This window comes from Pseudophryne corroboree, chromosome 8 (assembly GCF_028390025.1).
Source record: "Pseudophryne corroboree isolate aPseCor3 chromosome 8, aPseCor3.hap2, whole genome shotgun sequence".
NCBI lineage: Eukaryota > Metazoa > Chordata > Amphibia > Anura > Myobatrachidae > Pseudophryne > Pseudophryne corroboree.
In genome coordinates, this window is record NC_086451.1 from 91,791,968 (window position 1) to 91,819,072 (window position 27,105).

Here is a 27,105-nt window from a genome sequence, read left to right on the forward strand (position 1 = left end):
GATGGAATCGCTCAGGGCGGTTATTGCAAGCCTGGACGAGGGGGATTACATGGTATCACTGGACATCAAGGATGCTTACCTGCATGTCCCTATTTACCATCCTCACCAGGAGTACCTCAGATTTGTGGTACAGGATTGTCATTACCAATTCCAGACGTTGCCGTTTGGTCTATCCACGGCTCCGAGGGTATTTACCAAGGTAATGGCCGAAATGATGATACTCCTTCAAAAAAGGGAGTTTTAATTATCCAGTACTTGGACGATCTCCTGATAAAGGCGAGGTCCAGGGAGCAGTTGTTGGTCGGGGTAGCACTATCTCGGGAGGTGCTACAACAGCACGGCTGGATTCTAAATATTCCAAAGTCACAGCTGGTCCCTACGACACGTCTACTGTTCCTGGGGATGGTTCTGGACACAGAACAGAAAAAAGTGTGTCTCCCGAAGGAGAAGGCCGAGGAGCTGTCATCTCTAGTCAGAGGCCTCCTAAAACCAAAACGGGTGTCGGTGCATCACTGCACGCGAGTCCCGGGAAAAATGGTAGCTTCCTACGAAGCAATTCCATTCGGCAGGTTCCATGCAAGGACTTTTCAGTGGGACCTGTTGGACAAGTGGTCCGGATCGCATCTTCAGATGCATCGGCTGATAACCCTGTCTCCAAGGACCAGGGTGTCTCTGCTGTGGTGGCTGCAGAGTGCTCATCTTCAAGAGGGCCGCAGATTCGGCATACAGGACTGGGTCCTGGTGACCACGAATGCCAGCCTTCGAGGCTGGGGGGCAGTCACACAGGGAAGAAACTTCCAAGGACTATGGTCAAGTCAGGAGACTTCCCTACACATAAATATTCTGGAACTGAGGGCCATTTACAATGCCCTAAGTCAGGCAAGACCCCTGCTTCAAAACCAGCCGGTACTGATCCAGTCAGACAACATCACGGCAGTCGCCCATGTAAACCGACAGGGCGGCACAAGAAGCAGGACGGCGATGGCAGAAGCCACAAGGATTCTCCGATGGTAGGAAAATCACGTGTTAGCACTGGCAGCAGTGTTCATTCCGGGAGTGGACAACTGGGAAGCAGACTTCCTCAGCAGGCACGACCTCCACCCGGGAGAGTGGGGACTTCATCCAGAAGTCTTCCAACTGATTGTAAACCGTTGGGAAAGGCCACAGGTGGACATGATGGCGTCCCGCCTAAACAAAAAGCTAGAAAAATATTGCGCCAGGTCAAGAGACCCTCAGGCGATAGCTGTGGACGCTCTAGTGACACCGTGGGTGTACCGGTCGGTTTATGTGTTCCCTCCTCTTCCTCTCATACCCAAGGTACTGAGGATAATAAGGAGAAGAGGAGTAAGAACTATACTCATAGTTCCAGATTGGCCAAGAAGAGCTTGGTACCCGGAACTTCAAGAAATGATCTCAGAGGACCCATGGCCTCTGCCGCTCAGACAGGACCTGCTGCAGCAGGGGCCCTGTCTGTTCCAAGACTAACCGCGGCTGCGTTTGACGGCATGGCGGTTGAACACCGGATCCTGAAGGAAAAGGGCATTCCGGAGGAAGTCATTCCTACGCTGATTAAAGCTAGGAAAGATGTGACCGCGAACCATTATCACCGCATTTGGCGAAAATATGTTGCGTGGTGTGAGGCCAGGAAGGCCCCAACGGAGGAATTTCAGCTGGATCGATTTCTGCACTTCCTACAGTCAGGAGTGACTATGGGCCTAAAATTGGGTTCCATTAAGGTCCAGATTTCGGCTCTGTCGATTTTCTTCCAGAAAGAACTGGCTTCACTGCCTGAAGTTCAGACATTTGTTAAGGGAGTGCTGCATATTCAGCCCCCTTTTGTGCCTCCAGTGGCACCTTGGGATCTCAACGTGGTGTTGGGTTTCCTAAAGTCACATTGGTTTGAGCCACTAAAAACCGTGGATTTGAAATATCTCACATGGAAGGTGGTCATGCTGTTGGCCTTGGCTTCGGCCAGGCGTGTGTCAGAATTGGCGGCTTTGTCATGTAAAAGCCCTTATCTGATTTTCCATATGGATAGGGCAGAATTGAGGACTCGTCCCCAGTTTCTCCCTAAGGTGGTATCAGCTTTTCATTTGAACCAACCTATTGTGGTGCCTGCGGCTACTAGGGACTTGGAGGATTCCAAGTTACTGGACGTAGTCAGGGCCTTGAAAATATATGTTTCCAGGACGGCTGGAGTCAGGAAAACTGACTCGCTATTTATCCTGTATGCACCTAACAAGATGGGTGCTCCTGCTTCAAAGCAGACTATTGCTCGCTGGATCTGTAGCACAATTCAGCTTACGCATTCTGCGGCTGGACTGCCGCATCCTAAATCTGTAAATGCCCATTCCACGAGGAAGGTGGGCTCTTCCTGGGCGGCTGCCCGAGGGGTCTCGGCTCTACAACTTTGCCGAGCAGCTACTTGGTCGGGGTCAAATACATTTGCTAAATTCTACAAGTTTGACACCCTGGCTGAGGAGGACCTAGAGTTTGCCCATTCGGTGCTGCAGAGTCATCCGCACTCTCCCGCCCGTTTGGGAGCTTTGGTATAATCCCCATGGTCCTTACGGAGTCCCAGCATCCACTTAGGACGTCAGAGAAAATAAGATTTTACTCACCGGTAAATCTATTTCTCGTAGTCCGTAGTGGATGCTGGGCGCCCATCCCAAGTGCGGATTGTCTGCAATACTTGTATATAGTTATTGTTTAACTAAAGGGTTATTGTTGAGCCATCTGTTAAGAGGCTCAGTTATTGTTCATACTGTTAACTGGGTATAGTATCACGAGTTATACGGTGTGATTGGTGTGGCTGGTATGAGTCTTACCCGGGATTCAAAATCCTTCCTTATTGTGTCAGCTCTTCTGGGCACAGTATCCTAACTGAGGTCTGGAGGAGGGTCATAGTGGGAGGAGCCAGTGCACACCAGGTAGTCCTAAAGCTTTCTTTAGTTGTGCCCAGTCTCCTGCGGAGCCGCTATTCCCCATGGTCCTTACGGAGTCCCAGCATCCACTACGGACTACGAGAAATAGATTTACCGGTGAGTAAAATCTTATTTTCCATCAGCTATGATCAGCAGGTCCTAAAGGTTTTCTGCTCTAGCTATATTTTTACTTATAAATCTTAGCGTTATTAAACAATTGTAAATAGCTCTACTGATTTGAGGAATTCACATTTGACACAATATATCCTATAAGGATTAATTATTTTGCATCATTCCAATGCCCACTACTACAGTCAACCAACGATGTCGAGATATTCACTATTGACTGACAGTAACAACTCATTTCAGTGTCACTAAAAAAAAACTGAGCAGCTTTTATTGATCTGGGGAATTCATCATCGATATGATGTCCAATCAGGATTATTTATATTTTACTGTCCTAACGCCCATTATTACAGTCAATTGATTATATTGAGAAATTCACTATCGATCGATAGTAATTTATTATTGAGGAGGATATATTGGCAAAAAACTTGTTTGCACACACAGGTGGTCTTAAAAGCCTGATAAGCTCCTAAACCACTGGGTGTTAGATTACTGTGTAATTCATACTACATCAGTACAACTGACCTGTCCCATATTAATATGTGAATTGTCACAGACACAGGATAAGGGACTAAAATAAGTCATCATTTGGACCAATTGTACAAGACAAGAATCTTACACAGGCTATCTAGTTTTGTGTCATATAGCCTTCAATAATTTGAATTACACGACATCATATAGGTGAATAGACCTGTGGAGTAAATGTCATTAGGGCAAAACGTTTTTTGGCAACCGCTCAGTTGATTTTGGTCCCACAAAGAATACACACACCCATAAGGAATTTAGAATTCTTAATAAAGGAGACACAGTGAATCCATTTTTAATTGTTATAGCATTATAATTTGTTTATTTTGTCCTATATATTATTCACATGACATTTTAAATCGAACATTAAAAATAGGATTTTGGTACTTACCAGGTAAATCCTTTTCTTTGAATCCATAGGGGGCACTGGAGTACTCTTGGGACGTACCAAAGCTTCCCCCTTGGGCGGGAGAGCAGTCTGGCACCTGTAACTCTAGGCGGTCAAAGCTAGATGCTGATGCCGTAACCGTAGTAAACCTGTAAAAGGCATAAACGTGTGCACTGATGGTCATGCACCTATGACCCTATAGCAGCTTGTCTAAGTTGTTTCTTAGAAGGTTCATGACCTGCTGCCTATGACGTTCCCAAGGAACGTGTGGAATAGTCTGACACTGATGTAGGCGTTTGTAACCTGCCCATGACGTTCTCCAGAACGTGTGGAATGGCCTGACACTGATGTCGGCGGTTATAGCCTATGATGAAGCTAATCCTGACGTATGACATAAGGTCTGCTTTGAAACTGGCCAAGCCATCTTAACTACATTATAGAGAACAAACAATGTGTCTGTTCTACTTACAGTTAATGTTTGGGCTACATAAACACGTAATGCGCGTACCACCTCTAAAGTAACTGTAGTTCCTGGACCTACTGATAACCCAGAAACTACGATTGATTAAGTGATGCGTAACATCTTTTGGGGAGAAAAAAGGAATTTGTGCGAAGTTCCACCCTATGAGCACAAGATACGGTGGCTTGCATGACAAGGCACCCAAGTCTAAAGCCACGCCTTGCTGAGGCTACGGCTACGAGAAACTTTTTTCCAAGTGAAAAACTTAAGTCCCATGGCGCTGTAGGTGGAATGGAGGTTGTACTCTGAGGACACCTTGCAGGAAGATGTATACAATCGTCAAAAGAGCCAAATGCCTTTGAAGGCAAACTTGGCAAGGCAAAAACCTGCACTTTAAGTGTAGAAACGTAGTCCTCCACCTAACCCAGTCTGTAAAAATATAAAACGGACTAGATAATGTCGGAAACGTCCGAGCTTCCCACCAACCTATATAGCTAAATCTTGTGATAATGAGCCGCCATAACTGGCTTCCTGGCACGTAACATGGCTAGTAGAACAGATTCTGGAACGCCCTCTCTTTTTAAGGGCAGTAACAACAGCCACCCCATCAAACGCAGCCGTGCTAAATCGGGGTAAAGAAACGGACCCTGTTGTAACAGGTCCGGAGGCGGAAGTGGTCAAGGATCGGCTGTGAGTAGTTTGCGGAAATCCGAGAACCATACTCTCCTAGCTAATTAGGCACCACTAGTATGACTCCCGTTTGGTCCGCTTTAGCAACTGAGAAAACAGCGGAAACAGATTTTATTTTTATTTTATTTTTTCCCCCGGGATGCCATTAGATCTCCCTTATGGGTAATTCCACTCACTTCTGAATTCAATGCCCAGTTTCCTGGAGGAAAAACCTGACAGCTGGGATAATCTGCCTTCCAGTTGTCCACTCCAGAACAAACACTGCCGACAATATCACTTGGTGACGCTCGGCCCAATTGAGAATTCGAGCAACTTCCTGCATGCCATGTGACTTCGAATTCCTCCTTGTTCTGTATGCGACCGCTGTGGTGTTGTCTGAGTGCATCTGGATAGTCTGAGACCGGAGCATGTGCAGCGCGTTGGAAATTGCCCTGAGTTCCAGGTCATTTAATTGACAGCCATCTTCCGTGAACCATGATAATTTATCCAATTCCAGACGCCGAATATTCTCCCCGCAGAGAGAATGTGTACTTTGAGCCACCAGAGTAGTGAAATTCTGGCCCTTGGAGACAACCGCACCATCTGATGAATTTGTAGATGCGTGCCATAACATTCAGATGAAAAGTCATGAGTGAACTCCTTGCGAACTGGAGTACGTCGAAAGACGCCACCACCCTCCTTCCTAGTAGTCGAATGCCCAAATGCACCGAGACAGTCCATGGATTGTATACTAACTGTATGTGATGACGAACACTTCGGTGTTGTGTTCAGGCAGGGAACCCATTTATCCACGGAATCATTCCTAAGCATGAATCCTTTGTGACAGAATGAGGGACGATTTCATGAGGATGACAATCCAACCGTGGTGAACGACGTTATTGTACGTTCGTTATGCACATTGCAGGAATAAGCGTTGAGACCTAGTGTTGATGAGTAGATCTCCAGAGTACAGAACTGTTATCCTTCTTAGGAATTTGAGATGAGCTATCATGAGTACCCGAGGAGCCGGTAAGAAGTCAAACGGTAGTGAATGAAAGGAAAATTGGTTTCTACAGCAAACCATAAGTAGGCCCGATTCGTTGAAATATAAGATCCATCAAAATTCGGTATTACTGCGGATCTCACCTGCCGTCACCGACTGCCATTATTCGACGTTGAATCTATAGCAAGCGACGTACTGTCTGCAGGGTCAGTAACGAACTAACAGCGTGATTAGTCTTGGAACTATCCCAAACCAAAAATAATAACCGCGACTCGGGTGTTACCTGCGGTATCAAACTACTGAGACTACGAGAGCCTATCTGCAGAACCGCCATCTTGTCCTCTGACGGAGGCCGACCCCGCATTGGGTATCGAATCCTGGAGTGCATGCATTGCAGGCAGACCACGGCGCCGAATGAACTGAGGTGTAAAGACAATATCCTGAGTAGTCCTCATTCAGGAATTCGCGTAGACAATGGTAGGAAATCAGATTCTCCCCCCCCCCCCACTTGGTCTGCGATCTATTCTTGTTTGGAATCCGACTCCGCCTGTTAGGAACGTAGCCAAAGTGGACGTTATGCACCACTAGCGAAGCTGAAAACGCAAGAACCAACTGCCAACGTCCACAGAAGCTGTAGGCAGCAAGAAGTGTAGGGTGGTCTTTATTTAGGGCAAACCTGAACTGGAGCGCCCTGCCACTACAGCCTTGTTACCTCAAACCCCTACCAAAGCAGGGCGAAGCAACAGCCCTACTGCTGTGTAGGGTACCCTCCGATAGGTAGTTAAACGCCCAATAATTGCAATTGTCTCTCATTGGAAATTGTTCAGCCTTCACTGAGAACCTGACGTACTGGCCTGGTGCTATGAGGGCTGGCGGCTAATCGACCGCAACAATCTAGCTGAAAGAGTCAATTTTTCCTCTCAGGCAGTACATGCGCCCGCATTCCCCCCAAAGAGGACCGGTAAGGGTCTGTCTGTGCAGTCGTATTTGTCCGACACACTGTGTGACCGACTTTGCAGCGAAGCTGCATGTTTGACTATGCATTAGACTTAGTGATCATGTACCCCGACCAGTAAGTACACCACGGAAGTAACGTGTGTATAAACCTGCATTTACCGTGCATGTGGTTAGTGGTTACCAGCAATAGTGAATCTTCCTGTAGAGTCATGCTGTACAAAAACAAATAAGATTTTACTTACCGGTAAATCTATTTCTCGTAATCCGTAGTGGATGCTGGGGACTCCGTAAGGACCATGGGGATTATACCAAAGCTCCCAAACGGGCGGGAGAGTGCGGATGACTCTGCAACACCGAATGAGCAAACTCAAGGTCCTCCTCAGCCAGGGTATCAAACTTGTAGAACTTTGCAAAAGTGTTTGAACCCGACCAAGTAGCTGCTCGGCAAAGCTGTAATGCCGAGACCCCTCGGGCAGACGCCCAGGAAGAGCCCACCTTCCTTGTGGAATGGGCCTTTACTAATTTTGGATACGGCAATCCAGCCGCAGAATGAGCCTGCTGAATCGTGTTACAGATCCAGCGAGCAATAGTTTGCTTTGAAGCAGGAGCACCCAGCTTGTTGGATGCATACTGGATAAACAGTGACTCAGTTTTCCTGACTCTAGCCGTTCTGGCTACATAAACCTTCAAAGCCCTGACTACATCTAGCAACTCGGAATCCCCCAAGTCACGAGTAGCCACAGGCACCACAATAGGTTGGTTCATATGAAAAGATGACACTACTTTCTGCAGCAATTGCGGACGAGTCCGCAATTCTGCCCTGTCCATATGGAAAACCAGATAGGGGCTTTTATGTGATAAAGCCGCCAATTCTGACACACGCCTAGCTGAAGCCAAGGCTAACAGCATGACCACCTTCCTCGTGAGAAATTTTAACTCCACGGTTTTAAGTGGCTCAAACTAGTGTGTTTTCAGGAAACTCAACACCACGTTAAGATCCCAAGGTGCCACTGGAGGCACAAACGGGGGCTGAATATTCAGCACTCCCTTTACAAAAGTCTGAACTTCAGGAAGAGAAGCCAGTTCTTTTTGAAAGCAAATGGATAGGGCCGAAATCTGGACCTTTATGGACCCCAATTTTAGGCTCAAAGTCACTCCCGACTGTAGGAAGTGAAGGAAACGGCCCAGCTGGAATTCCTCTGTAGGAGCCTTCCTGGCCTCACACCAAGCAACCTATTTTCGCCATATACGGTGATAATGTTTAGCCGTCACGTCCTCCCTAGCCTTGATTAGCGTAGGAATAACCTCTCCGGAATGCCTTTTTCTGCTAGGATCCGGCGTTCAACCGCCATGCCGTCAAACGCAGTCGCGGTAAGTCTTGGAACAGACAGGGCCCCTGTTGCAACAGATCCTGTCTGAGAGGCAGAGGCCATGGGTCCTCTGCGAGCATTTCTTGCAGTTCCGGATACTAAGTCCTTCTTGGCCAATCCGGAACAAAAAGTATTGTTCTCACTCCTCTATTCCTTACTATTCTCAGGACCTTGGGTATGAGAGGACGAGAAGGAAACACAAACCGACTGGGACACCCACGGTGTCACTAGTGCGTCTACAGCTATCGCCTGAGAGTCTCTTGACCTGGCACAATATCTCTGTAGCGTTTTGTTGAGGCGGGATGCCATCATGCCCACCTGTGGCAGTTCCCACTGCCTTGCAATCTGCGTGAAGACTTCTTGATGAAGTCCCCACTCTCCCGGGTGGAGGTCGTGCCTGCTGAGGAAGTCTGCTTCCCAGTTGTCCACTCCCGGAATGAACATTGCTGATAGTGCTCTTACGTGATTCTCCGCCCAGCGAAGAATTCTGGTGGCTTCCGCCATCACCACTCTGCTCCTTGTGCCGTCTTGGCGGTTTACATGAGCCACTGCTGTGATGTTGTCTGACTGAATCAGCACCGTTTTTTCGCGAAGCAAGTTCTCCGCTTGACTTAGGGCGTTGCATATGGCCCTTAATTCCAGGATATTTATGTGAAGGCAAGTCTCCTGACTTGACCTCCGCCCTTGGAAATTGTTTTCCTTGTGTGACTGCCCCCCACCCTCGGAGGCTTGTATCCGTGGTCACCAGGACCCAGTCCTGAATGCCGAATCTGTGACCTTCGAGAAGGTGAGCACTCTGCAGCCACCACAGGAGAGACACCCTGGCCCTGGGGGATAGGGTGATTAACCGATGCATCTGACGATGTGATCCGGACCACTCGGTCAGTAAGTCCCATTGGAAGGTCCTCGCATGGAACCTGCCGAAGGGAATGGCCTCGTATGAAGCCACCATCCTTCCCAGGACTCGAGTGCAGTGATGCACTGACACCTGTTTTGGTTTCAATAGATTCCTGACCAGTGTCACGAGCTCCTGAGCTCTCTCTATCGGGAGATAAACCCTTTTCTGGTCTGTGTCTAGGATCATACCTAGAAGAGGCAGATGAACTGTAGGAACCAACTGCGACTCTGGAATACATAGAATCCAGCCATGTTGCCGTTACACTTTCAGAGAAAGTAATACGCTGTTCAGCAACTGCTCTCTCAATCTCGCTCTTATGAGGAGATCGACCAAGAACGTGATAATAGTGACACCTTGCTTCCGCAGGAGCACCATCATTTCCGCCATCACCTTGGTGAATATTCTCGGGGCCGTGGAGAGACCAACCGGCCACGTCAGAAATTGGTAATGACAATTCCGTACCGCAATTCTGAGGTACGCCTACTGAGGTGGATAAATGGGGACACGAAGGTATGCAACCCTTTTGCCCCGAGACAACATAAAATCTCCCCCTTTTTAGGCTTGCAATGACCGCTCTTAGCGATTTCATCTTGCACTTGAACCTTTCCAGGTATATGTTCAGGGATTTTAAATTCAATATGGGTCTGACCGAACCGTCCGGTTTCGGGACTACAACATGGTCGAATAATAACCCCCTCCTTGTTGAAGGAAGGGAACCTTGACCACCACCTGTTGAAAATACAACTTGTGAATTGCAGTTAACCCTGTTTCCCTCTCGCAGGGGAAAGCCGGCAGGGCCGACAGTGAGGAGGCATCTTCTCCAAGTCCAGCTTGTATCCCGGAGACACAATATCTATTGCCCAGGGATCTAATAGGGAGTGAACCCACTTATGGCTGAACTTACGAAAGTGTGCCCTCACCGGGCCTAGCTCCGCCTGTGGAGCTCCAGCAACATGCGGTGGATTTTTGTAGAGGCCGGGGAGGACTTCTGTTCCAGGGAACTTGCTGTGTTGTGCAGCTTCTGTCCTCTGCCCCCGCCTCTGGCAAGAAAGGACGCACCTCGGACTTTCTTGTTTCTTTGTTCGAAAAGCTGCATTTGATAATGACGTGCTTTCCTAGGCTGTGCAGGAATATAAAGCAAAATATCAGAATTACCAGCTATAGCTGTGGAGACCAGGTCCGAGAACCCTTCTACACACAATCCTCAGCCTTCTATATGTCTCTTATGTCGGCATCCTCTGTCCATTGCATATTCTACAGGACACGTCAAGCAGAAATCAACATAGCTTTGACTCTAGGACCCAGTATACACATGTCTCTTTGGGCATGTTTTATTATATAGATATCTCTTAAGACAGCATCCTTAATATATATATTTTTATATATCTCTACATTATATATATATATATATATATATATATATATATATATACATACATACATATATACACATACACACATACATATATACATACTAGGGTCTCAATTAGTCCACGCCGCCACAACGCTATAAACCCATGCCGACCCAATTGCCGGTCTGAGTAGTGTACCAGAATGTGCACGCTATCTGCAGGATCCCTGAGAATAGCTGTTACGTCAGGGTTACCCTTTTGGGCAAATGTGACACCCTAGGGGAAGATACCCATCATATCCTGGCCCTAGTGGGGAAAGGATACTGCCTGAGAAGTCTTTGTGGGAAGCTGCAGCTTCTTGTCTGGAGATTCCCACTCTTTTTCCTCATGAGAGGAGGGAAATTTACCTCAGCTTTCTTCCCCTTAAACATGTGTACCCTTGTGTCAGGGACAGATGAGTCATCAGTGATATGCAAATCATCTTTTATTACAATAATCATATATTGAATACTTTTCTGCCATTTTGGCTGTAACTTTGCATTATCGTAGTCGACACTGGAGTCACACCCCGTGTCGACATCAGTGTCTATTATTCTGGATAGTGAGCATTGTGAGACTCTGAAGATCTCTGCGACATAGGGACAGACATGGGTAGATTTCCTGTCTGTTCTCTAATCTTTTGTGCAATAATTCACCTTAACACTTAATTACACATATCCAAACAGGTGTCGGCGTTGTCGACGGAGACACGCTCTCACACATATTTGCTCCATCTCCTCCTTAGGGGAGCCTTTTACCTCAGACATGTCGACACACACGTACCGACACACCACACACACAGGGGATGCTCTATTTGAAGACAGTTCCCCCACAAGGCCCTTTGGAGAGACAGAGAGTATGCCAGCACACACCCCAGCGCTATATGTCCCAGGAATCACACAGTAACTTGGTGTTAACCCAGTAGCTGCTGTATATACTGTTCTTGCGCCAAATTTATGTGCCCCCCCTCTCTTTTACCCTCTTCTACCATGTGCAGGGGAGAGCCTGGGGAGCTTCTCTCAGCGGATCTGTGGAGAGAAAATGGCGCTGGTGAGTGCTGAGGAAGAAGCCCCGCCCCCTCAGCAGCGGGCTTCTGTCCCGCGATTTTGTGTAAAATTAATGGCGGGGGCTCATGCATATATACAGTGCCCAACTGTATATATGCCCTATTTTGCCAAGAGTTACTCAATTGCTGCCCAGGGCGCCCCCCCCCCCCCCCTGCGCCCGACAGTGACCGGAGTGTGTGGGTTTATGTGGAAGCAATGGCGCACAGCTGCAGTTCTGTGCGCTACCTCATCTGAAGACAGGAGTCTTCTGCCGCCGATTTTGACGTCTTCTTGCTTCTCTCGCCGGCTTCAGTCTTCTGGCTCTGCGAGGGGGACGGCGGCGCGGCTCCGGGAACGGACGACCAAGGGTGAGTTCCTGTGTTCGATCCCTCTGGAGCTAATGGTGTCCAGTAGCCTAAGAAGCGCAACCTAGCCGCAGTTAGTAGGTTTGCTTCTCTCCCCTCAGTCCCACGTAGCAGAGAGTCTGTTGCCAGCAGAAGCTCTCTGAAAATAAAAAACTTACAAAATACTTTCTTATTAGCAAACTCAGGAGAGCTCACTAAAATGCACCCTGCTCTGTCCGGGCACAGATTCTAACTGAGGTCTGGAGGAGGGGCATAGAGGGAGGAGCCAGTACACACCAGTAGTCCTAATTCTTTCTTAGAGTGCCCTGTCTCCTGCGGAGCCCGTCTATTCCCCATTGTCCTTACGGAGTCCCCAGCATCCACTAGGACGTTAAAGAAAATAAATTAAAATTCCTAACACCCCGCTCCTCCAGAGGCTGAGTGTTGTAGGGCAGCAACCTCCGGGAAAGAACCAGGAAGTAACGTTAAACATGGTGTCCGACCATGTTTTTTTTTGTGGTTTTTTTTTAAAACACCTGTTAAACCAGGATCTGAACCAGTGTCCATGCAATCACAATGATCACTGTGGGGGCGGGAAGCCTAACCACTTGGCTACAGAGCCACCTGCTTGCTTATTGCAAAATAGACTTTTAATGTCAGACAGATATATATATATATATATATATATATATATATATACACACACACATATATATACAAAAATGTATATTCACACATACTCGGACCTTTATATATATATATATATATATATATACATACATATACATACACACATTTACATATTATATACCCATATACATATATCCAGATATATCCTGATTCAGAGGTATAATAATTCTTATAAGTCTGAAACTAAATGTGACCTCTCACAGGCTTAAAAACCTGAGATGTCTGCTGCTTAACCGCAGCTTAGTTATCTAGTGGCCGGCGCCGGGAGCGGGCTCTGGGGAGCTATCATGACTGTAAAACCTATGGTAGGTTTATATTGATAGTGTAAGCCCAAACTGTACCTACTGAGCTAACCAGAATGTATCTTTTTAACAGTTAAACTAGCATGCATTAGTATGCAATCTAGTTGGATCACCAGTTTCCTCCCAGATGGCAGAACAATATGCAACACTGCTTAGATTCCAAGATCACGTGAGATTGGGCGTATCCAGTGTGGTGTGGCTGTAGATTAAAAATACCTACAGCACCTTGTATTCCCAGGTGGTCTTCTATCAAGCACTAACCAGGCCCAACACTGCTTAGCTTCCAAGATCAGTTGAGATTGGGCGTATCCAGTGTGGTGTGGCTAAGTGAATTAAGCAAAGCTGCTGCAGGTGAGACCTGAACTCACAATGCTTGCAGTGCTCCACAGATACTGTTTTATAAGCACCATGTGCTGACCAATTGTATTACACATCTTACTTTATAACAGTGAACAAAGCCAGTATTTGGCTGACCACAGCCATGGTTCAGATTTGCAGTCTTTAGGATAATATCATTATAAACAGTTATGATATAAATAATAGTAAGAGAAGTGAGTGAGCGGCGGCAGTGAGAGCTGCCTAACCGCTCAGTACCTGCATCACCCGTGGAGGCCATGACGGGGCTTCTCTGCTAAGCGCCGACCTGCTTCCATGTGCAGACGGAGGCTGCAGTCTAAAATAAAAATACAAATATATTCTGCAGGTAGTCCGCACGTGGCTGAGAGGGTGCTCTTTTTAGAGAGGACCGACACGCCAGTAGCTGCGTGTAGCAGCTTCCACTATCCCGGACCCACGCCTTTTTGGAAGGTGGGGAAGGGATGTGGATAAGTATAAAAAAAAAAAAAAAACCCGGAAGTTTTTCTGTGGAACTGACATCCACTAGCACCTTTCCGACTGAGGCACAGAAAAATACTGAAGTCTCTATGGGAGTATGGTGGGGGTAACAAGTTACTAATTTAAATATTTAAATGTGCCATTCCCGGCTACGCCCGGACCATATCCCAAGAGTACTCCAGTGACCCCTAGTGGATGAAAAAGAAAGTTACATTTTAATAAAATGTACTGTCTCTCTATTGTGCGCCAACCAAGAGACCATCTTTCTCTTCATATTGCTACCCTCTACCTGTATTGTCTATGGCAGCACCCCCAGTGTAAGATTATAAATCAACTTACAATATATGTGTAAAATGGGGATTTCATGTTGTACATGTAATTAATTGCTTATTCACTTTTGACTGGTGCAGAAGATAACTATTTCTCCCTTCCCTTATTATCAATGTCTACCTTTTGACCCTGTCAACCTAATGCATGTCGACCATTAGTGGTCGATCTATTGACTTTTTAGTGCAACTCTAATGACCCACACCCGTTTCAACATACACCAAAACTGTTCCTTAGCCCTAAGGAGACTGCGGATATCACACTATGAACAAACGTAGGATGCGGTGTCTTGCGTATTTGGTATTCTTTTGGTCACAGCCAATCAGCTAATGACATAATATGGGATATAGTCAAGATCCCAGACAGTTTAGGGTTAGGCTGCAGGGCTGGACGTTACAAACACAGTGATCCATCAGGATTCAACTGTTGGGATCCCGCTGTCTGTATTCTTACTGTCAGGAAGCTGTACCGAACCCCATAATACAACTACTCCTAATGCACTTGGATCCATTGTTTGCCATTACACCATATCACTGAAAGGACCACTGCACAATGAACACGACTAAGGAAGAAGGGCTAGTCAACAAAGTAGAGGATGTGGAGACTAGTAGATTCTACCAGGAACCTTAATAAAAGCTTGTACAGAAGTCACTTTGTACTTGCTTTAAATCTACTCTCTGAACAGATTGAAAAACTCTGGATCAGAGGTGTTAGAGAATCAGACAGGTGACTGGACACTTTATGGAATCTGAAACAAAAAGTTGAACTGCTCCCCCTTCTACATCCCTTAGAATCTGTTATTTTTAGGAGAGCGTAAGAGGGAAATAATTTTGATCAATAGGAGAAAGCCCTGTCTGCACAGAAAGGAGGCAATGTGCTACACAGAAGTTCCAGCTCCGAAGTTCTTTCAGCTTTACAAATGTAAGAAATTTTAATTCCACTGACTCCCAAGTATTCACACTCAAACTCCAAAAAGCCCTTAGTCCGCCCCTCCTCCACACTGAGCCCTCCAGATGGAGAAAGAAATCAACAGGTTTGCCTCTAAAGCACACAGATGCAGACAGACATCGGTAGATGCAGAGACAGAGAGGCATGTGTGAGACAGGTATACCAACAAAGCACATTCCCATTAATGACATCAGACCCCCCCACATGCCACTGATATGCAATCACACATATCCACATGCCATCAGACCCCTGCAGTGACAATGTACGCACTACCTAAAATACGACAGCATCTCGTGAGCCAGTTTGCAGCTGCATGCAAGCCACAATTGGCCCACAGGCCACCAGTTTAATATGCCCGTCCTAGAGTTATGGTAGAGATTTAATGAGCTGTAGGTTCCAAGGGTTGTCAGAATAGGAAATCCTTGCTGTGTGTTGCTTGTGTCCCAAAGAGGTGCAAGCAAATAACAAAAAAATGAGTGCAACCAAATTTTTCTACCGTTATGTGCAGTACTGATCAGTCTGGTCCGATGTAACATCTCACTAAATAGAGTCTACTCCGGTCACCTGCTGTACAACAGCAGAATGCTAATATTACATAAAACAAGTTAATAACCCCAACTCCTTTCAAGCTTCATAGAAAGACTGCACCCCCCCCCCCCCCCCATGTGGGCACTTAGAAACAACTGATTTCTGTGAGATTAGACACTATAGGGGGTATTCAATTGCTTGAAAAGTCAGCTGGGTGTCTGTTTTTTTCCTATCTAATACACAGACACCCAACTGACTTTTCAAACAATTGAATTCCCCCCTATAGTTGTGGGAGGAGGCAGCAAACCTTGTTCAGATGTGCTCACAATCTACTCCTATACTCTCCAGGGAGCACCTTCACACACCAAGCTAAATTCATGCCCCATCACAGTGCGTTATCTATATATGAGTAATTAGTAGAAACACCTGCCTCTCTGTAACCATAAATTACTGTATTGTCAATACACCAGTGCTCCGTCCTCCCCATAACCCCATCCCTTTATTTGAGAAAACGGTGCCCCTAATCTTGCCTGGGTCTCTACCCCAACACTGACCCCAACACATACTTACCTACCTGACCCTCTCCATGAGGGAGAAAATGTTCTGTTCCTGGACTTTCCTGGTAATGTATGATTGCCATCACCTGTGGTGAAACACCTTTCTTATCAATTAACTAGCTCACCACAGGTGATGGCAATCATTACCAGGAAAGTCCAGGAACAGAGCATTTTCTCCCTCATGGAGAGGGACAGGTAGACAAGTATGCCCCAACACCCTCACAATCCTCCCAGCAGTCATCATCATCAATAGCAGCAAAAGACATCTGAAGAAAGAGACTACAGCCGTGTACACACACTGCACGATGTGTGACCCAGCCGATGGCGTGATGCGATGTAAGAATACGATGATGTGTCATTACAGCATGCAACTGCAGCTCACTGCTTCACCCCATGTCATGTGCAGCACATTAGGGGGGAAGATGCGATAAACGACCACCATGCACAACCATACACACTATACAATACGTACCATATATTGTTCCAACCCGCGTAGGGATGATATATCGTACAATATTTGTTATAGCGTGTACCCAGCATAAGACCTTTTTTTAGTTTGCTTTGTTACAAGACAAAATTCTTTTTATTTTGTTGCTTATTATATGCAACAGAGATAGAGATAAGAACATACTACCACCACAACTAACCTGAACCACCTGATCCTTCTTCCTGCGATCCTTGTCCAAAGTCCGCCGGGACTTACTCATGTCAGAATAAGTGTCCCCTCCTAGCTCAACTTCCTCCTCTATAACAGATTCTGAAAGAAACAGGCTTTTATGTGTAATAAAGCAACTCAACGAGAAGGTTCACACACAAAGTGCTCCACAAAATTATACCTCCGTATTTCAGATCAAAAGCTGTGATGGCCTCTGGCTTTTCGCTGGCTTTGAGAACAGCGGGTCTGCACTCCCTTTCCAGCTTCTTCCCCGAAGCATCTCCGCTGTCGCACTGCGCAGGCCTCTCCAATCCGTATCTATGGTGGCTACTCTCTTGAGCATAAGACTCTTCAGAGCAGCGACTGGAAAAGTTATATAAAAGACATAAGCTTGGGAGTTAAAAGATAAAAAAAAAAAAAAAGGCTCAATCTCTTCATTTAGTTTGATGGGTTTTTCTAAGAGCTAAAACTGGAAACTCAGGACTCTTCTTACATGGAATAAATTGAAAACTGCCTTCACAAGAAGTTGTGCCAGGGAATCAAGGCGGACTAGGCCTACTACAAGTAGAGTTGCTTAACAGAACGGCTTCATGTAATTTAAGCTCAAGCTCTCTTATGCACTGGAGTGACAGAAGTACTCTTATTTGCTGTTGATGGTAAACAGCAATAGACAAAATATTTTACTTTCATAGATTGTGCTGGAGATACTGTAAAATATTACCACAGGCTGTTACTTGTGGCCAACATTTCACCTTAAAGACTAATTTAATTAGACAAATTTAATTATCTGCGATTTGACAGCAAAGCATGCTGGATAACATCTTGTGGCTGGTGACATCATGCTATTCAACTAAAAATCAGTGTTAACGCAGGTTTTAACTAGAGAGGTTGTGGCATTTAGCTTGCACCTCCAGGGTAGGTGAAAAGTAGGAAAAAATATCATATTTTAAAGACAAAAATGTCAAAACACCATGCAATACGCTTTGGTCAACTCTGCCAGTGAATAATAATGTATTCAGAGGTTTTTACATAGTAAATATGGTTAATAAAGGTGTAATTTTCTCTAAAAAGCAGACTAATGGGTCAAACGATTAGAGACATGTACAGTAAGTTGAGCTGCTGTATAGACAGGAACACAGGGATGACACTGGGTACAGATGGTGAGCTGGTGTCTGGGCATCAAAACTGTTAAGTTTCTTATCCAAGCAGCCCAAGCTCCCTCTCCTCTATACCCCGCCACCAACCTCCAGGACCAACTAACAAAACACAAGGAGTGGAGTAAAACGGAGGACTGGCATCCACTACTCTGTTCAAGCACACAGTGGAGGTGAAAGGGGAAATCAGACAGTGCAAAACCCTACCAGGTGCGTCAGGATGGGCACCCTGTGTCCCCTATGGATTTGAAGAACATTATTTAACAGGTAAGAACATATATATCAGCCATAGGGGACACAGGGATGACACTGGGACATCCAAAAGCTGTCCCCCTAAGATAGTTGTTCCTGAGCAGAGAACTCTTCGCGAAAGTGTCATATGTAAAGAATTTGATAAAGGCATGGGCAACATGGATCCACATCCAGCTGCCCAAGAAGTTCCAACTGACCCTGTGGAATGAGACCGCACAACGGCAGGGGCAGAAAATCCAGCGGAGAAATGTGGTCAAAAGTGGCCGACAGCCCCGTGTATGAAAGTCATACAGTAACAGGACAAAGAATCATTTTTTAAGAAAATCTCTTGTCCTGTCCACATAAATCCAGAGCCCTCACAACATCCACTGAGCCTTGCTCATGAGGAGAATCTGGTTACTGGAAAGGAGGGACCACGATCTCCTGGTTAATGTAAAACCTGGATACCACCTTAGGAAGGTAGCCCAATCTAGTTCCCATGGACAGCCTGGTCTGAGTGAAAAAATAAGAAAAAAGGGGAGTGACACGACTATGCGCTCAAGTCCGAAATGCTACAGGCCGATGCGTTGGCAAGGAGCAAAACTACCTTTTTTTTATGTAAGTTATTGAATATAAACAGTGTCCAATGGCTCAAAGGGAGCAGAATGGAGAGCATGAAGAACTAAAGAGAAGTTCCAAGGAGCCACCGGAGAAAAACAGACTGCACATGGAGTACACTCTGCAGAAAAGCTCATACAGCTGGCAACAGCGCAAACTGCCACTGGAAGAGAACAGTAAAGGTTTGACATCTGTACTTTTAATGAAGAAAGGCAGAGGTCCAAATCCACACTGCCCTGTAAAAAAAGACAAGACTCGCGACAGGCAAAAGAATTTAGGGTTGAAGCCTTGAGTCGAACACCAGTCAAAGTATAATCTACAAACCCAGTAATAAATCCAGGCAGAGGAAGGCTTTCGGGCATTTAGCATAATACGCGTTAAACCCTTAGTTCTTAGGACGGATGTCTCAAGAGCTATCGGGATGCAAGCACGGGACCAGAGATGGAAGAACCTACATTAGAGGAAGGTGGGCCGTTGATGGAAAAACACAGAAGAGCCGCATGCCAAGCTCTGTGAGGTCAATCCGGAGCAACAAGGATCAAAGTGCTGCCGTCTAACTTCAAGTTTTGGTAGACCCGCGGAATCATGGAGATTGGAGGAAAGATGTATATGAGTGGGAAGGTCCACGAAACAGACACAAAAGCACCCAGGTCATCGTGCGCGTACATTATCTAGTTAGTTTGTGGTTGTGTCGAGGCAGCATAGTGTCTATTTCTGGCAGGCCCCAGCAGCGAACCAGGAGCTGAAAAACTTCTGGGCGTTGGGCCCACTCATCCAAGTGAATGTCTTGGCGGCTTAGAAAGTCCACCTCCCATTTTAGGACACGGGGATGAAGACTGCTCACAGAGCTGAAAGTTGACATACTGCTCACCGAAGAATGTGGCTCACCTCCTTTAAGGACGCCCTGATTGTTTATGCAGGCAAGCAGCGTTGCCTGACTACATCTTCCCCAGCCGATGCTGGAGGAGGGGTTGTGCCAAGAGCTCTTTAAACCGCTCTGTTTCAGAATATTGATTGGGAGATGGCTTTTCTGGGCAGTCCTCTGACCCTGAAAAATCTGATGACAAGTTACTGATCCCCAAAGAATTGGGTTTGTGGTGAGCAGGACCCAGTCCTGGATCCAAAAGGGGCACCCTTGCCCAGGTGGGACTGGTGGAGCCATGAGAGGGAGTGATGGACCTCTCTCTCTCAAGAACGATCGTATGTGACCAGAGAGGACGATGGGATTTTTTCCACAGGGCCAAAATCTCAATACGTAAAGGATGGGAGTGAAACTGTGCATATTCCACCATGTCTAAAGTAGAGACCAGAGAGTCCAGGACCTGCAATGCAAGAGTGGATCGATACTAGACGGTTACCCAAGATTAGAATGTGTGAATCTTGGTCTGTAAGGACCGAAGCTTGGCAAGGGGAAGGAACACCCGCTGGACTTCTGGAATTCAGTAAGGCCCCTAAATGTAACATCTTAAGAGACAGAGTCAAGGTGCATTCCACCAATTGATGATCCAGCCATGAGACTGGAGCAGGTCTACTGAGAGACAGATGTGATCCCCTTAGCACATCTGGTAATTGGGCCAGAAGTAGTAGGTTGTCTAGATAATGCAGCATTGAATGCCACTACTGTAGCCACAATCTCGTCCAATTGAGTACCAAAAAGAATCTCTGCTGAAAAAGTAAGAGCCTCTAGGGACTTTTTAGAGTCTGCGTCAGTACGCCAGGTATGAAGCCAGAGGACTCTAATGGCTGCCACAGCGCAAGCAGACAACTTAAAGGTTAGGATTCCTGTGTCAATAGCCAGCTTGCCCAGATAGGAGCCTGCTTCCCTTATATGCTCCACCACAACTTCTCCATTCTGTCGGTACCAGAACGGAGACTGTATTCCACGGCATCTGCCCAGTGTCCAATTGCTATAGGCACCCTTGTGGACTCAAGGGCTTTGCATGCAATTGCTCCTGCATCAGAGTAAATTGCCTTAAGGTACTGTAGTTCTCTAATGTCATATACGTCTGATCATGAAAGAATGCTGTGTTAGGAATAGTAAGGGTAGGAGATTTGACCAGCCGGAAGATATGAGCATCTACCGGACGGGAAGACCCATTTGGTCCTATGTGCAGCTGGGAGAAGATAAAAAGCAGAAATGTGCTTAGAGACCTGGAAGCACTCTTTAGGGTGAGCCCATGCCTCCACTAGGAAGTTTTCAAGGTGAGCAGAAGAAAAAAAAAAAAAAACTCAGCAGCCACCTTCTTCTAACGTTTAAAAACAGGGGCATCTTAGGGAAAGCTCCGGGATAAAGGAGGTTTGGACATTATTACCCGATTGGCGCTTAGCGCTATCATGCCTGTTAGGCTTGCACTTGAGCAGGCAGTCTGTGTCCAGCAACTGTTGGAGACACAGACACCAGTGCTAAACCCTGCACTGACTGCGATAATGACTGGACTCATGGTGGTTGTGAGGCAGCGGGATGCAAATTTCCCGGAGCTTGGAGAACACTGACGAACTTGCCTTCGCCTGGAGAGAGACTAGAAAGGGGTAACTGCAACATTACCTGTGACAGTGAGGAAGCCCATCCCAGTTCCCAATTCGAAGCTGTGGCCACAGAGACCTCCCGCTGCGTAGCAGTGATACACCGGACACAGTGGTAGATGTATTATGGTTTGTTATGGGGGAGTAATGATGATATCCGTGTACATTATGTGGCACTATCAGCACTGCTATCTTTAAGATGGCACGCCGATGTACCACCTGACCATTCCGACAATTGCAGCTATCGATTCAGATAGCTGCAGTTGTCGTTACCCCGCCACTACAGCAGGGACACCTCTGTCCTTGGCTTTGCCATCTGTCATGTTCAGGCTCCTCACGAGATCTCGCAATAGTTGCGCAATCTCATACACGACCAGTGGAGCTGGTCGGGAGGAAAAACAACGCATCAACACTGAGGTGATACGCTGTGCGCTCTAGCGGGTATCGCCTCTCCAGTAAACAAGATTTTCACATATCTTGTCAGTGATGCTTGTTGCTTCACTTTGATAAAGAGGCGAACCATGAAGTGCTAACCCGCACGTATCATGCGGGTATAGCACTTCGTGCTTCGCCTCTTTATCAAGGTGATGAAAGATCACATCGTAGTCCGGAGCCTGATGAGAAAGTACTTCAGAACAGCTTCCACAGTTACGCCACACAGGAGCACCAGCCTCCCAGAGTGCTTTGCTCTTGGACATTGCAATTCCAAGAATGCGCTTGCACACAAACGTTATCAAAACAATGGTGTGCAATTAAGGGGCAGTGCACTGAACGTTAGAGCGCCACAAATAAATTAACAAGTGATGTCTATGTGAAAGCCAATGAATAAACTGGTGTTTGCAATTGAATGTACAAATAAACAGTAGTCGCTAGCTACACAAAGTGAGGAAAGCAATAAACAGACAGTATGCACCAAAAATGCAAGTGTAGAGAAGAAATACAGTACTCCTGAACACTTACAAATACTGTACATGCACACAAAAACATGCAATGCAATATGCCAATGGGCAAATAGTGCAGAACAATCAGACCCCAACAGGGAAAGAAGGAGCTGTAAGTATAACCTGACTAGTAACAGTGAAGTATACAGGGAGCCCAGTGCTGCTGTCTGCTGAAGCAGGCAATGTGCTAAAATGACGGCCCTGAGTCTCATGCAGGTAGGAAAGCTAAGAGGAGTATATACCCAGGGGTGGGATGCCTGCAGGAGGCAATGCACCAAGGGGTGTGGGAGGGGCTAACAGGCAAAGCCTACCTATCCCATCTGGCATTAACCCCAGAGTAATGGGCGCTACATTGTATAATGCTGTTGCCATAAGACTCTCCTCGGTGGTCTTGTGGAGACACCTTGGCCCCCATTGCCAGCACCTCCGCTGGTGGCGGTGACAGCCACCATGTCTGCAGTTCCCCTACTGTGTGCTGAAGCCCGGCTGAGGTCATTGACCCAGGCGCAAGCGTTAGGGATTGTTGGAGTGGCTGTGAGGTGTGCCGCCAGCGCGGACTCACTGTTTGTTCAAGTAAACGTAACATAAAAGTTAAAATAAAATATGAAGAAGTTGCTAACTAGCAGTCCTGTAAAAATCAGTGTCACTCTCCTTGAGGCACTAAATAAAAAATTGATCTTGGAGGCAGGGGGGTGAGGTATAGAAGAGTGGGAGCCTGGGCTCTGGTGCCCAGTGTCCAGCTTACCATCTATACCCAGCGTCATCCCTGTGTCCCCTATGGCGGATTAAGAAATCGGTTAAAAAAAAATTAGTTTTTGAACTTGTAGATAGAAGTTACAAGCCAGTTTCAACTCTTCCCAAACTTGTACATAAACACTTTCAAATAACTAGAGACATTTTTCTGTACTCCAAAATAGTCTAAACACTTATTTAATGAAACACACTTGCTGGCTAACATTTTCCTCATTAAAAAATAAAACAATTGCCACAATGCCTGTCATTTACATGTAAATTGTGTGAATTTTGGGAGAGCACTTGGTGGAAATTTACCGGTAGAGTCCACGTTAACGTAAATCACAGCATCCCACTACAAAGCTCACGGCTATTTGAATTCAGCATTTAGACAGCTCCATTTTATTATTTAGAAAACACTTGTTATAAAAACAAATGTACACCACTAAATTAATGTTTTAATAAAACAATGTAAAGGATGGCAGATCAACCATCTACTGTAGACCAAAAAGTAAAATCATTTGGAGGGACATAAAACAATCTAGCATTCATTAATACACAGTCAGAATCATAAGTTAAACTGGAGAAGAGTATACAGCTGCATACTAAAGCAGAGGTTCCCAAACTCATCCTCAAGGCACCCCAGCAGTCCAGATTTTAAGGATATCCATGTTTAAAGCACAAGTGACATAATTAGTACCTCAGTTGTGAATAACTATGGATATCCCAAACACCTAGGGCCAAATGTAAAGTGGCAATTATTTACACTGCATTACCAAGTTGATCTTTAAAAAAAAACTGCAAAACCTTACCAAATCTCTCACTTTTTGAAAGTCTCACTCTATTACATTTGGCCCCTAGACTACTAGATATTGAGAAACCCTGCACTAAAGCAATATAGTACGATACGGAAATAAATGCAAAGTGTGATTTATGTCCAAGTTACAGGAAATCATGCAATCATACCAGTTCTCCCAGAACTACAGTAAAACAAAATGACTGAAGCCAAACAAAACATCAGATAGTATCTGGTATTATTAAGCAATTTAGCACAACTTAAGTTTCAATTCAATTAGCGCCGTGGGGATAAAGCTCCCAGGTTAAGTGCCCGCAGCTATTCAATTACTCCAGCGGAAAGACTTTAACGCAGAAACCAGCATCAACTAGGGCCTCGGGGACTAGTCGTGAGATTGCTTTGTGCAGAAACAGCATTGGGCCCGGCACTTAACCAGGGATAGGCAGTTTACAGTGACATTACATCCCGGGCTTTTAGTCGTACTAAGTGGAACATCCTGGGTTAAGTACTGTGTGCAATCATGTCAACTGAATTGCTCTGGACACTGGCCTGGGAGATGCATCCCTGTGATGCTAACTGAACGGCCATACATAGATCCTCGGATAGAACATGGGCCTGCACATCTTATATGTAGGATGGATGAGCTTCATTTGATAGAGAGGTAGACTGCACACCACAAAATATTTGCTATAGATTTGTTCCAGATAACTAACATGGGTGTCTGGCATTCACACAATGCAAAGTGTAACGTGCTGTGCGGGTGTCTGTTAATACTCAGCCAACACTCACTGGCAGTGTTGTCACTAGCCAACACGCTATCTGAATAGAGATCTGGTCATAGTAGTCCTCATCTTGTACATGCGTTTTTTGTACCAAGATGGACAGAGTATTGATCACCAATCACCTCTGTAAGAATGCAAGAACAAGCTAAGCACCACTAGGCAGACGTCAGCAGAGAGATTATATGGATCTTGTCAATATTGTTTTCAAAGTAATTCTTTGATCAATATATTTATTGAAACAAAGCAGCCCCAAAACATTTACCTGCCCTTCAAAGAAGCTGAGCTTTGTTGGTAATCACCACGGGAAGAATTTCCGTTGACCTTTATTGGTTTTTCATCATATGCCGAAGACTCCACCTTACGACGGTCTACTAGCGGCCTCTGGCTAGAGAAACTCCTTTTAGATAACTCTCGCTTTTCAGAAAACCCATTTCCGGAGAGGTTCCCTTCTCCATCCACGTCAACAGGCCTCTTCTCACTAAAGTCACTGCTTTCTGACGCAGTCTCCCACTCCTCATTGACATGGTCAGAGTTATGGTAAGACCGTTCCGGCGACCTCCTGGCAGGTGGCCCAGATATCTCATCTAGAGGTATCTTTGGGCGTGCCTGCCAATGGTCATGATTGTTCACAGTATTACCAACTTCTTCACCACTCCAATGACCGACTGGTTCTCTCTCCTGCCTGAGACGTCGAAACCGTGGGGGTTTATCTTGGCGAGGGGGCCGTCTCCTACCAAAAGATCTTTTTTCTAGGCTCTCTCTATCCGAATATTCGTCTTGGAAAAATTGCCGCCTATCATCTCCTTGGCTTTCATCAAAACCTCTGTTCTGGTATGTGTCAGAATACCTGTAGTCATGTGCAAAGTCTCTGTCTGTGTTATGGCGGGTTCCATATTGATCAACAGGTGCATTATATTCTTGCCATGTAGAGCTTCCCAATTTGGCATTCCAATGTGAAGACTCCTTAGAGGTGAAGGGCCTTCTGCCGTAACTGTTGCTAAGCCTGGGTGGAAGTGATCTTCCAAAAGCCCTTGGGGCTCTGGATTTAGAGTCCATATTATTTGAATCATCAGAGTAATTTCTATTAGACCTCCATGAGTCTTGAAAATCTCCTTTCCTCAAGTCATCCGTTTCTCTTTCCAAGACAGGCTCATTGCCATTCTCTGACCCTCGCTGGCGTCTACGCTTGGGAAGTTCCTCATACTCTGATCCTTCACTGTGCGTTTCACTTGCAACACGCCGTCGGGAGGCTTTATTCCTGAAATCTTCAGGAGGGTTAAATTCCCGAAGCCCCCGACCTCTGCTGATTCTTTGTCCATTGTAAGGGCCAGTAGAACCCCGGCCTCTGAAACCAAAATCTCTGAAACCCCTGCCCCTTCCACGTCCATGGGATCTATTCCCAAAAGCCTGCTCTTCATCTATGAATATCCAATTGCTTTTCTTGGTTTGGGGGATGGTGTTGGATTCGTGGGGAGACTGTTTGCTGTCCCAAGCTCTTTCTGCTTTCTCCTGAGGAATTTTATCAGATTCTTGGATATTAGACTGGGAATGGGTTTTATCATCTATTGTAGAGCTGGAACAAGAGCTTAATCCACTTGATTCCATCGTTACCACAGTATCAAGCTTCGATAGCAGTGTTTCTTTCATAGTTTTAGCAGGATCTTTTGTTTCAGGCTTGCTCTTCTCAAGCTCTTTCTCCTCCACTTTAAGGGCTTTTAGAACGGGCTTCTTTATTGGGCCGGACCGACGACTTCTTCCAAGATGCTCGGTTTGTTGCTGGTTACTGGTGTTAGACTCTCGTAGCCAGCCTGTTTCTCCTGTGGTGTCTTGGCTCCCTTTATCTTCTGCCTTCCACGGTTTGGAACCCACAGGATGATCCTCTTCTGCACTACTAGCTGTATCAGAAGACTTCTGATGATGCGAATAGCCCCAACCATTGAAATGAGATTTATCATTTGCAAACTCTGATGCCCTAGACTGTGCACTGCTTTGCTGTCCTCTGCTGCTGCTAGCATCTGCTGTGCTTTCCAGATGTTGGAATGAGACCTCCTGTCCTCTTCTTGGAGGTGAAATGCAGCTACCAAAGCTACCAGAAGGCTTATTTTCATAACCGCTGGAAGTCAGATAATCTTCTCTCCTCTCTTCTAAAGCTTCATGGTGGGTGTGCACTCCCTCCAGCCTTTCCCTCGAAGAAGAGTAACCGCTTTCATTCCTGATGGGAAACCAGAAAAAAAAAAAAAAGTAAGTTTGGAGGTCAACTCCAACAAGTCAGAGAGGTGGTTAAAGTGCATTGTTAAATCTGCCGGGCTAACAGGCTTTGTGGCAGAAGCCGTCAAAGCTGCTACTGTACAGGGGTGCTATCAACACAAGCAGTAAAGGGTCTAAC

General features: G+C 46.0%; 1 protein-coding gene across 11 annotated transcripts in view; it reads right to left on the bottom strand.

The window, feature by feature from the left end:
• The window catches only part of PRRC2B (proline rich coiled-coil 2B), a 229,527-nt gene that overhangs the window by 31,285 nt on the left and 171,137 nt on the right, over positions 1–27,105 (bottom strand). For all 11 annotated transcript variants that reach the window (XM_063936794.1, XM_063936788.1, XM_063936785.1 and 8 more), the window contains exons 16-18: positions 24,982–26,931; positions 17,124–17,305; positions 16,935–17,044 (exon numbers count right to left, since the gene is read on the bottom strand). In XM_063936794.1, the coding sequence (XP_063792864.1) occupies positions 16,935–17,044; positions 17,124–17,305; positions 24,982–26,931 (2,242 nt within the window). The remainder of the gene's footprint in view (positions 1–16,934; positions 17,045–17,123; positions 17,306–24,981; positions 26,932–27,105) is intronic.